This window comes from Carcharhinus amblyrhynchos, unplaced genomic scaffold (assembly GCF_965287045.1).
Source record: "Carcharhinus amblyrhynchos unplaced genomic scaffold, sCarAmb.v2.hapA scaffold_38, whole genome shotgun sequence".
NCBI lineage: Eukaryota > Metazoa > Chordata > Chondrichthyes > Carcharhiniformes > Carcharhinidae > Carcharhinus > Carcharhinus amblyrhynchos.
The window spans coordinates 1,229,028-1,241,657 of NW_027649779.1; the positions used below are offsets into that span (position 1 = coordinate 1,229,028).

The 12,630-nt window shown below is 41.2% G+C and overlaps 1 protein-coding gene across 1 annotated transcript in view; it reads right to left on the minus strand.

The window, feature by feature from the left end:
• LOC145362363 (Ig heavy chain Mem5-like) overlaps positions 1-12,630 on the minus strand; it is a 45,182-nt gene that overhangs the window by 19,778 nt on the left and 12,774 nt on the right. Inside the window, exons 2-3 of the mRNA XM_080218426.1 lie at positions 6,758-7,057; positions 5,456-5,506 (exon numbers count right to left, since the gene is read on the minus strand). Of these exons, the coding sequence (XP_080074552.1) occupies positions 5,456-5,506; positions 6,758-7,057 (351 nt within the window). The remainder of the gene's footprint in view (positions 1-5,455; positions 5,507-6,757; positions 7,058-12,630) is intronic.

Genomic DNA, 12,630 nt, shown 5'->3' on the forward strand with positions numbered 1-12,630 from the left:
AGTTGGAAGTGGTGGCGGTGACAGAGACTTGGTTAAAGGAAGGGCAGGACTGGCAGTTGAATGTTCCTGGGTATAAGTGCTTCAGGCGTGATAGGGGTGGGTTGCTGAGAGGTGGGGGAGTGGCGTTGTTAGTTAAGGATTGCATCATAGCAGTGCAGAGGGAGGGAGGTATAGAGGATATAGGAATCGAGTCGCTTTGGGTGGAGTTGAGAAATAGGAAGGGAGATGTTACTATGTTGGGTGTGTACTACAGACCGCCCAACAGCCCGAGGGCTGTGGAAGAAGGGATAAGCAGGGACATTCTAGATGAGTGCAGGAAGAATAGGGTGGTGGTAGTTGGAGATTTTAATCTCCCCGGGGTAGATTGGAAGGTGCCGAGATCAGAGGGTGCTGACGGGGAGGAATTTGTACAGTGTGTAATGGAAGGATCCCTGGAGCAGTATGTGGATAGCCCGACCAGAGAGGGGGCTATACTGGACTTCGTTCTGGGGAATGAGCCTGGGCAGGTGGTTGACGTTGAAGTAGGAGAGCATGTGGCTAACAGTGACCACAACTCTGTCTGGTTTAAGATATTAATGGATAAAGATGAAGCCTGTCCTAAGGGGAGGGTGTTAAACTGGGGGAGGGCTAGATACAACCGGATTCGGCAGGATCTTAAAGATACGGACTGGGGTAAGCTGTTTGATGGCAGGTCGACGCTGGGTATGTGGGAGTCTCTCAAGGGAAAACTAAAATCTTTGCAGGAAAGACATGTGCCGGTCAAGAGGAAGGATGGGAAGGGTAGGATTAGAGAGCCGTGGGTAACTAAGGATATTGAGGACCTGGTCAGGAGGAAGAGGGAGGCGTACATTAGATCTAGGCATTTGAGGACAGAGATAGCGTTAGAAGAATACAGAGAATGTAGGAGAGAACTTAAAAGGGGCATCAGAAAGGCAAAAAGGGGCCACGAAATGGCTTTGGCGGGTAGGATTAAAGAAAATCCTAAGGCATTTTACTCCTATGTTAGAAACAAAAGGATGGATAGAGGGAAGATTGGTCCTCTCAGGGACAGAGGAGGGGAACTATGCTTGGAGCCTGGGGGAATGGGGGAGATCTTGAATGAATACTTTGCGTCGGTATTCACGCAGGAGAGGGGCCTGATGTCTGGTGCTGTGCTTGAGGAGTTTGAGGATCCGTTGAGGGAAATAGTCATCACGAGGGAAGAGGTGTTGGGACTTTTAGACAGTATAAAGACGGATAAATCTCCGGGGCCTGATGGCATCTATCCCAGGCTGCTAAGGGAGGTGAGGGATGAAATTGCTGGGCCTTTGACGCAAATCTTTGTCTCTTCTTTGGACACAGGTGAGGTCCCAGAGGATTGGCGGATTGCAAATGTAGTACCGTTGTTTAAAAAGGGTCAGAGGGATAACCCAGGGAATTATAGGCCGGTGAGCTTGACTTCAGTTATAGGCAAGCTAATGGAGAGGATCCTCAAGGATAGGATGTATGAACATCTGGAGCGCTGCAATCTGATCAGGGATACGCAGCATGGCTTCGTTACAGGGAGGTCGTGCCTTACGAATCTAGTGGAATTTTTTGAAGAGGTGACAAAAACGGTTGACGAAGGACAAGCCGTTGATGTCGTCTATATGGATTTCAGTAAGGCGTTTGACAAGGTCCCTCATGGTAGGCTGATAGAAAAGGTGAAGGCTCATGGGATACAAGGCCAGGTATGTAGATGGGTGGAGAACTGGCTTGGGAGGAGGAGACAGCGGGTAGTAGTGGAAGGCTCCTTTTCCAATTGGAGGTCTGTCACCAGTGGTGTGCCGCAGGGCTCGGTACTAGGACCTCTTCTATTTGTGGTATATATTAATGACTTGGAAGAGGGGGTAGGTGGTGTGATCAGCAAATTTGCTGATGACACTAAGATGGTTGGATTGGCGGGTACTGAGGAGCAGTGCCTGGCAATGCAACAGGACATAGACAGGCTGGTAGATTGGGCAGATAGATGGCAAATGGAATTTAATCCGGAGAAATGCGAGGTGATGCACTTTGGCCGGGATAATGTGGAGGGGAGTTATACGATAAAAGGTAGAACTATCCGGAGTATAGATACGCAGAGAGACCTGGGGGTGCAAGTGCACAAGTCCCTGAAGGTGTCGGTGCAGGTGCAGAATGTGATGAGGAAAGCGTATGGTATGTTAGCCTTCATAGGAAGAGGTATAGAATATAAGAGTAGGAGTCTGATGTTGCAGTTGTATAGAACGTTGGTTAGGCCTCACTTGGAGTACTGCGTCCAGTTCTGGTCGCCGTACTACCGGAAGGATGTAGAGATCCTGGAGAGAGTGCAGAGGAGATTTACCAGGATGCTGCCTGGTATGGAAGGGCTGTCTTACGAGGAAAGTTTGAACGAACTTGGGTTGTTTTCCCTTGAGAGACGTCGGCTGAGGGGGGATCTAATAGAGGTTTATAAGATTATGTAGGGGATAGATAGAGTAAATGGTGGTAAGCTTTTTCCGCTATTAGAAATGGATAGAACGAGGGGTCACGGGCTTAGGGTGAGGGGGGCTAGGTATAAGACAAATACTAGAGGGCAGTTTTTCACGCAAAGGGTAGTGGGGGTGTGGAATGCACTACCGAGTAAGGTGGTGGAAGCAGGCACGCTAGGGTTGTTTAAGAGTCACTTAGACAGCCACATGAGCGGGCTACATATAGGGGGATATAGCAGGCCTTACTAAACATTGTAGGCTTGGGATTACGTTTTTGCCTCAGGGATGTTACAGTCTTTGCCTGTTTAGTAATGAATTTTTTTGTCTCCACAGGCAGTTAAGTCCAGCAAGGGGCATGCATGCGGCAGGTTGTAGTGGGCTGCTCTTGGACGTTGCTTCGGGAGTTGCCTATTGCTTCATGTCGTTAGTGTGCTTAAACTGGACCATCTCGAGGGCAACATGACAGCTCAGAGACTATCTCTGTTGCTGTGCGGACACATGGATTTGGGCCTGTGTCTGTGGGAGTTTGCACGTTCTCCCCGTGGTTGCGTGGGTTTCCTCCGGGTACTCCGGTTTCCTCCCACATCCCAAAGATGTGCTTTTAGGCTGATTGATTGGGTACTAAATTGTCCCTAAATTGGACCTCCCTGATCCTCGCACATTAGGCGTAGACTAAAATCATGAATAGGTCTCTGAGACAGTGGGACGGCGGCGCGGGCTCGTTGGGCCGAAGGGCCTGTTTCCCGTGCTGTGTTGTTCTTTGTTTTTTTTTTCTTTGTTTTTTTGTTTTAAAATTGGGCAGAAAATATATTCTTTTTTTCTGAAAATGAGCGCATCAACTGTAACAGATTCAGGGTAGTGTAATATCCCTAACAGAGATATAGTGACGCAGTAAGAATTATAATTCATGATTTAATTTAATCTGCAACTATTAGTTAACATGAATAAAATGCTCTGGCATGCATTTTTCTTTTTGATACTTGTTTGTTTTATCCTGAAAATAATTTTTAAAAGTAGTTTGTTTTTTTTTGTCCATTCAGCTGTAAAAATTGCAACCGCTCAGGATCACGGTGCTCAAAAAATACAGAAGCAATTGAGAAACACCAAACCATTTAAAAATTTTCAGATGACATTTGTGATTAATTACCTTGTCATCCAACTACAAATGAATTGGAAGGAATGCTGTGCCTCCACAGAAAGAATGTAATAATAGGCCACAAAAATGCCAAATAGCCACGCCTTATTCTCTAAAATTTGTATTTAAGTGAAAGCGAACTTCACTGGGATATAACAATTAATGCAAAGTATCTTGATGAACTGAGCACTGCTGTGGAAACAGATTGCTTTCATTGAAACAGTTTCCTGAACTATCACAAAATATTTCCAGCCTAAAAACATTTCTGGTCATGTTAGTTGTGTGCAAAGCACAGTAGAACTATTAGGAGGGATTAATGAATAATGATATTAATATAAAACAATATTTGGTGAACATGGAGTTATATTACCGATTTAAAAATGTTTAATTTATATTAATTTCACGATTAAATTTGTTAATGAGAAGTCTGTAGTTGCAGCAACGACTTAGTGTCCCAATGGACGTTGTATGTTATGATTTATTTTAATTTGTAAACGTTAGTTTAAATTTAATTAAAAATGCTGGAATTTTTTTTCCCCAAAACCTTCCTTTTTCTCCCTACAAGGATTTTCAAATTCAAAGTTTGTTTGCATTCAACCAGAAAACATGTAACTGCTCAGCGCCACCCAGTTTAAACAATGCCGAAACACCAAACCATTTCACACATTTTACAAAATTCAGTGACCGAACCACAGAACCTCCTCAACAGAAAAACACCAAAACACATCAATGAGGGAATGAATCTGTTGAATGTATCCATTCAATAAAATCAAAAATATCACCGCAAGAAAATCAAAATATCCAATCCGGCAAACCAGCTCGTCACCAAATATATGAATGACTAAACTAAACAGAAATCTGGAATAAGAGCAACAGCATTGCGAGGAGGTGAAATATGTGCAACAAATTAACATTGAAACTTTACCACATTCTATTCATATTGGGTCATATTTCAAACAGATTTTAAACATATTTATACATTTACCTGCAGCCATCAAGTAAAACATTTCATGTACCCCAAACTGTGAATGCAGTGGCAAGTTATGTTTTGGACGAGTGGCGTAAACGGTGGTTTCGTTTAACCAGCAATGATCAGTTACGATTTTTTAAAAAAGTACAAACACAATAAAGCCTGCCTGATTTCTCTGTGCAGGGACACGTCAAATAGTTTAAAACCCGCAGACTCTGGATTCAATCACAATGTGTATAACAGCTCAGTATCACGGAGGGTAAGCAATGCAGAATCGCCAAACCATTTCACAAATTTCACTTCTTCAAAGTCACCCAGACAGACAATCTCCTCAACAGAAAAATGCATCACTGAGGGACAGAACCCCAGTTCATGCAGATGCAGCTTAATTCTACAAACAGTTTCAACAGAATCAAGTTCCACATTGGCAGAAAATCTCAGTTTAAAATCCAGCCAATCCGCCCGTCACCAAAGTAACTAATAATTTAACTGAGCACAATAATAGCATAACAAAAACAGCATTGTGATGAAGCGGAACACGTTCATCATATTAATGCAGACAGTTTAACACATTTTGTTAAGATTGGGTTAGATTTCAAACACTTGTGGAGTAGATGGTGCAATTCGCAGCCACTAGTTGTCACTGAGATTAAACATTGCAGAAACGCCGAACTTTTTAACAAAAGGAAGGCATTTAAAGTAACCCAGACACACAATGTCTTGAGCAGATAAACCCCAATTTAAGCAGGATCACATGAAATATTTTAAAGATTTTCAGCACTGAATCCACCAAACCACATTTCAGTGAACAAGTGAATTCATAAAATCGAGAAAAGTATAAAACAAAAGCTCAAATGAAATACTGAATAAATAAATTCTTACGTGCAGTCACCGTCACCATGGTCCCTTGTCCCCAGTAATCCATGGTGTCACAGTGTCACATTCTCTAGGCTGGGTCACACAATAACCATCGCTCCACAAAATAGACAGAAACCTACCAGTTTTTTTTTAAGTCACAAGCCAGAGGGAAAGTAAATCAATGCATGTTCATGAAATTACTATTGTCCTGGTGAATACCGTTCACTCTACATAAATAACCTTAATGTTTTATGTTTCACAGAGGAACACATGATCAAGTTATTGAAAACACTAACTGATAGTTAAAGTTATCATCAATTTTCCACCTTAATTCTCGCTATTCGTGTAGTGCTGGGGTATAAATAATACGACACTGTAAATAATGCTGGATTGTAAAACAAAGCACTGGCCTAGCCACGGTCAATTAGTGCTGAGGGGTTTTTGTATTGACAGTAACTGTTGTGCCATCCAGTTACCACAGTGAGACACAACGTGTCAGATACTGTTCCCGCCTGCTAACTGTAAAATACAGAAATTTAATTTCACTGCTCTCTCAAATATCTGATTCTGCCTCATCCAAGAGCGAATGAGTGAGTTATTTCAGCTTGACCTGATCATTAAGTTTATAAAGGGTAACGGATTCATTTTAAACTCTCCGTGTAGATTTAGCATGTCGGTCAATATAGATTTTATGGACATAGTTTTAAACCTAATCACAAACTAACATTACGTCCACACATTAGTTCTTCGAAGCCTCGTTTACTGTGGAAACCCTGCTGTGGTACTGATTACCAATTTGGACAATCTCTTTCGATGAGATTTTTGTATGAGGATGTCTCTGTGCTCAGCACTGTGACTCCCCCCCCCGACCTGTAGTATCACAGAGACAGACACCCGCACTAAAACTGCACTCACTCTCTGTTCAGTACTGCCACTCAATATTTACTTCAAATAGACCATTATTTCGATGTAATTTACAATTTATGTAACAGTTTTCAAAACACAATCTGGAAACACCTTCTCCAAGTATCAGAAATAGTTAAACGAGCATTATATCCAGGTGTGTAATTGCTGAAACTGTTAACAGTAAATATAAACAGAGTGAAAATCTCAGCACATTATGTCTGTGTGTTTTCTTGGTTTAATGTTTAATTTTCACTAGGTTAGGTTTGTCAGAAGTGGTTTGTGTTTTGGTTCTGATCACTGGCGCTATTATTATATTTAAAACAGATACTGACCATCAGGTTATGATGGTAGTTGCCGAATTCCCCCTCGAGCTGTTCTTGTTCGGGTGCATCCCTGGTTCCTCTCGCTGTGTTGGTTGTCTTGCACAGTAATAGATGGCGGTGTCTTCGATCTTCAGCCTTGTCATCTCCAAAGAGAAGATGTTGTTTGAAGTGTCTTTGGACGCAGTAAATCGATCTTTAATTGCTGGGGCATAGTTGTTGCTGGATGGACTCCTGTACCACAGCAGCCACTCCAACCCCTGCCCGGAAACTTGCCGGACCCAATTCGTGTCATAGCTGCCAAGATTGAATCCGCTGGTTTTACAGGTCAGTTTCAGAGAGCCTCCGGGACGCCCGGTCTCTGCCTCTGGCTGAGTCAACACAATCTCCGACTGGACACCTGTAAAAATAGATCAAAAACACCGGGGGTTAATCTTAGTGAAATGATTGCTGACTCTGGAACATTCCAGAGAGAGACTAACACTGAGACAGTAACAGTGAGAGACTTGGACAATTAAAAAAAAAACTACTCACCAGATAAGAAAGTCAGCAACAAACTGAGAGAAATGGCCGACCTCATCTTTCTGGTGATTTGGGGGAAATGGTTGTGTCAGGAACTCAGTGAACAAACCAGCTCCCGGACTGTTGGATTCCGGTCCCAGTGAGCGGTATTTAAATACCCGGCAGAAGGGGGCGGCTTTCCAGGCACCGCCTGTTGATTCCCTGCTGGAGGCGGCGCCTGGATCCACGTCCCACCTTCCACACCCCCAACAGAATGGACTCGGAGATTTACAATAGATTAATATTAAAATGGACATTTTATCTGTATCAGGATATTTGTTTGGCTAAAATGTTCATTGTATTGTCCCCATTATTTCTAGTGATAATATTGCAATCCGTCATTTATTTATTTAAATAACTAATTCCATTGTAAAAATGGTGACTTGATTACCACGCCACCAACAGGAAAATAAATCCAAAAATGCTGAAATAACATTTTGGAAAATTAGACAATTTTGCAACAATTCCGTGTCTCTGATCACTTTATTGTTTTGTGATACTATTTACTCAGATAATTATCAGAACATTGAAAGAAAATATTTGATTAGAATAATTACGATTTAAATTGTGGGTTGAAACATTTACTGTTTAAATGTCTGAATCCCATGTTGTCCATTCAGGCTCAATAATAAAGCACAATTTATCAGAAGAAATACCATCGATTTCAGTAATTAAATGTGTAGAATATACAAAGTGATTCTATTTACTGTGCGGATGGCTATCACTGTAGAAGTTGGGTTTGGAGATGAGAAGAAACTCTCACGCAACACAATGTTTCTCCTTATAATTTCAAACTGTCCCAATCTCGAAGACAGGCCTTTGAAAATAATAAGAATCCCAACATCCTGATAATTAAATCGTGAGTTGACAGAGAAACATAAAATTAAATTGATTTTTGAGACAGAAGTTAATGAATCGGAACGGACACTGAGATCATTAAAGTTCTCCTTCGGCATCCAAAGTATTGCAGCTCTATTGGCCCCCGGCTGTCTAACATTCGCCGGTTTTTTGAACACAGGATATCAGGATTTTGCGGCACATTTACAGTATCACAAGAATAAATGTTTTATCTTCCATTGAATCAGGTTATGAACTGATCATTTCTCCACTCATTGGCAGCTATGAGAGGAACTCTTCAATAACAGAAATCAGAGTATACTGTACAATAGCGCACGGTGCAAATCTGGCATAAGAAAAGGTGTTGTTTCAATAGGGTGCAGAACTTTCAGAATATTCCAGGAATCCCCGGTGTTCATGTCAGTTTTATGATGTTGTTTTAGTATTATTTCATGCCATTGCACCGATTTCACTTCACTGGGGAACTGGTCCCATCAACATCTCTCTCTCGCATTTCATGAAGTGGTTAATAAACATTAATTATTGGAATGAAATTTACTTGGAAACTATACAAATAAAAAAAGCATTTGATCACTTTATTGTTTTGTGATACTATTTACTCAGATAATTATCAGGACATTGAAAGAAAATATTTGATGAGAATGATTACGATTTAAATTGTGGGATGAAACATTTACTGTTTAAATGTCTGAATCCCATGTTGTCCATTCAGGTTCAGGCTAATCTGTCCCACACAGCATTTGGCAGTAATCCAGGCTGGTGTCAAATGCTCAAAGTTATTGACAGGAAGCATCTAGGGGTGTTTGTGCAGAAGATCAAAGTTCTGTTTCCTTAGTACTGACCGCTTGGCTACTAGCCAACTTAAAACGCTTCACGTTGTTAATAAGGTCGATTTATAAACAAATCTACCCAGCAACAGTACTGGAGGCACTTGAATTTTTGGAAGCTATTAATCGAGATGATGTTTTCCCCTCTTTAAAAAAAGGATTATTTTCCACCTTCTCTGGCACCCTATTAACAACAATGATGATTTTTCCAACACATCAGAATATTGTGATGGACGGACAGATATAATCATGGGCAGACTGAAAAATGGCTCAGAGAGGCGATACATGTTGTATATATTTTATTTCCTTTTATCTTTCCATGTGATGTTTGTTTGGAAAGACCGACACTCTTTGCCTGTCCCAAATTGCCTTAAATTGACTGGTTTTCTAGGACACTTCTGTAGATATTAAAGAGTCAGCTATTTTGCTGTCAGCCTGCAGTTATATCCTTGTGAGACAATGTAGCGATGACAGATTTCCTCCATTGGGGAATCAGAGCGGTTCCAATGATCGCAATTAGTATCCATTCCAGATTTATCAATAGAATTCAAAATCTACCTGCGGGAAGGATCCGACTTAAATCCCTGTCCTCACATCATTGCCCTGGGCCATTGGATCACTGGATCAATTAAAATAATTGATGTCACCATCTACACAAACAATAAATGTATGACTGTGTTGACACAGGAATGAATGACATTTGACTGACTGATGGATGAATGACTGTTGGGCGCCTGAATATTTTGATTGAGGAATTAGTGAATGGATTGGTGGATTCATTGATAAATGGTACTGAATGATGTTGTTCTACATTTCCATATTTGTGTTTGACTACTTCATAAATTGAAACAACTCCTTTATTCAATGTGTGTCCGTCTAATACCTTCAATCCTTCCAGAGTGTCTGGGTGAAATACATTCTGAGTTTCTCGGGAGTTAGCAAGCTGATCCTCTTGAAGAGTAGGGGGGGATTTTCCTGCAGTTCGGATGGTTCATTTCTCTGCTGATGCTGAACCTTCACATCCAGGACAGAAAGAGAGAGCATGATTTGGTTGAGGAGGAATGATTGTAGTATATAAAATACTGGTTCTTTCATATACAACAAATCAATCAACGTAAACTCACCCAAATTAGTGAAGGTAACAGGGTGAAAAGTAAATAAGGTAGCAACAGAAATATTTGTGAAACTCACTGGAAAACTACAAGTGTCACATTATTTCCCAAAACAGTGTAATAATGAATCGGAATTTAAAGATTTAGTAACTTCACATGAAGTACAGGTAGTTCCATTTATATCATCACTTTGAAAACCATCACACACTCCAGCTATGTACCAGGACATTCTGTGCGATGAGGAGGTGATGACTTGTCAATGAAGCGCAGAGGCTGCTGGGTAGCTGTTCATTCTCCTCGGTCTGAATTAATTCCATTCCCCACTGAATTCTGGGACAGATTTCATTTATTCGTGTCAAAAAAGCCATTATATTGTCAATAAAGTTTAATATCAATAAATTATACGATGCAAAGTACAGTTATATATTAAATAGAATGAAATGCCGAAAATAAACAGAAAATACTGGAGAATCTCAGTAACATCTGTGGAGACAGAATAGAGCCTTTGTTTCACATCTGGATGACCCTCCGGCAGAGTATTCCTGCTGCTTTGGAGAGATCATCATTGTTTCCTACAACGTGTCAGAAAAGCTGCATAAATTTCCTGTGAGATGGAAGTAACAGAAATAGTAGATACTATTTCGAGACACACACAAACTGCATCAATTCACAGAGTGATCCCAAATATCATAACAAACTTCTTCATCCTAAACTAATCAACATCTCAATCACGAACTATATCCTAAAAAAAGTCCTAATCCCTATCCACCCACATCATTTCTCAATGTCATCACCCTCTTCAATTTCCTCCAAAAAAAATCACACTGACTCGAAACGTTGGCTCTATTCTCTCTCCACAGATGCTATCAGACCCGTTGAGATTTTCCAGCATTCATTATTTTTGTTTCAGTTTCCAGAATCTGCAGTGTTTTGCTTTTATCAAACTGATGAACATAATTGGTGAACTAATTGTTTATCTGTATGAATTGATGATAACTGGGGAATTGGAACAACCCCGCCTGGAAATTCCTCTCTAAGACACTCACAAACCTCACTTGGACCACTCCTTTACTGATGCTGAGTCGGACCCCAGGAGCACCCTCCCCAAGAGCACTGTCGGTGTACCTACACTGCAGGTTCTGCAGCAATTGAATAAGGCGGCTCACCACCAGCTTACCAAATGCAATTGACAATGGGAAATAAATGGGGGCCTAGACAACGTCGCCTTCCTACCATAGAGTAATTTTAAATACACTCCTCATTATGTATGAATGATATCTGGTGAATGGAATTATTAAATTGCAGATGGATAGTAATTGGTGAAAATAGTTACTACCTTACTGAACTCTTTTTTTTTACATTGTCCCTCGTTGGTCCAGTATCATTAATTAACCAGCACTGTCTCAGTTCATGTCTAAGAAGTTCCTATATCAGTAAAACTGTGCGAGATACTGCCTCAGTTTTATTTTCCTTGACAATGTTATTTTTAAAAATGTTTCTTTCACGGGATATGGGTCTCATTGGAATTAGGCATTTGACCATCCCCACATGGCACTCGGCACTAACTCATTACTATAAACTGTTACACGTGTTGATGTTTTTTGCTATTTTACTCCGCAAGTGCGTCGGTTCACCTTGTTGTCTAACGAGGGGCATGTACACGGGGGGTCGTGCGTGGGCTGCTCTTGGATGTTTCGAGAGTGGCCTAGTACTTCGCGTCGTTTGTGTCTGCTTAAAACTGGACCAGCAGATGGGCACCACGACAGCTCAGTGACTATCACTGTTTGCTGTGCAGATACATGAATTTGGGCCAGTATCTGTGGGAGTTTTCACATTCTGCCTCTGGTTGCATGGGTTTCCTCCGGGGGCTCCGATTTCCTCCCACATCCCAAAGATGTGCTCTTAGACTGATCAGTGTAACAAATTGTCCCTAAATTGTTTTCCCCTTAATCTGGTTTCCAGTGGGGGTACCATAAGCATCGACTTGGGTCAAGGGTGGAGGAGGAAAAACACATTGTTAAGATGACGGCACGGGCTCGTTGGGCCGAAGGGCCTGTTTCCCGTGCTGTGTTGTTCTTTGTTCTTTATTTTCTTGAATCAGGCCCCTGTTTATATTAAAATACAGCCTGGTTCTGTTAATACTCTGCTAGACCACAGCTCAGTTTACATTGCACACGACATTCTCTCTGGTTATGTAATATTTGATACTCACCCTATATATATATTTCACTGTGTCAATTTTGTTCCTGCACTTAACTATGCCTCTCTTTGAATTATGTTTGTTTTACTCCACGGTTTTGTGAGAAGAAGAGATAATATGTTGGGATAAAAAAGATTGCTATCAGGCAAGATCCAGAAACGGGCAGTATTGGATCACCAGTATTTTATTGTGCTGTAATTGTCTTTGTTTTTTTGTTCTTCATTGACAGTACATGCTACACAGGACTTGATATCCACTTTCAATGCAGCCAGCAGAACAAGATTTCAGATACCACTCCTTCTTTTCCACTGTCCAAAACCTCAGAGTTTGCACTTGCGGAAGGATGCAGAGAATTGTGTTCTCCCAACCACTTACATCATTACTGGCATTGACCAGTGCAGTAAAAACTGAGACC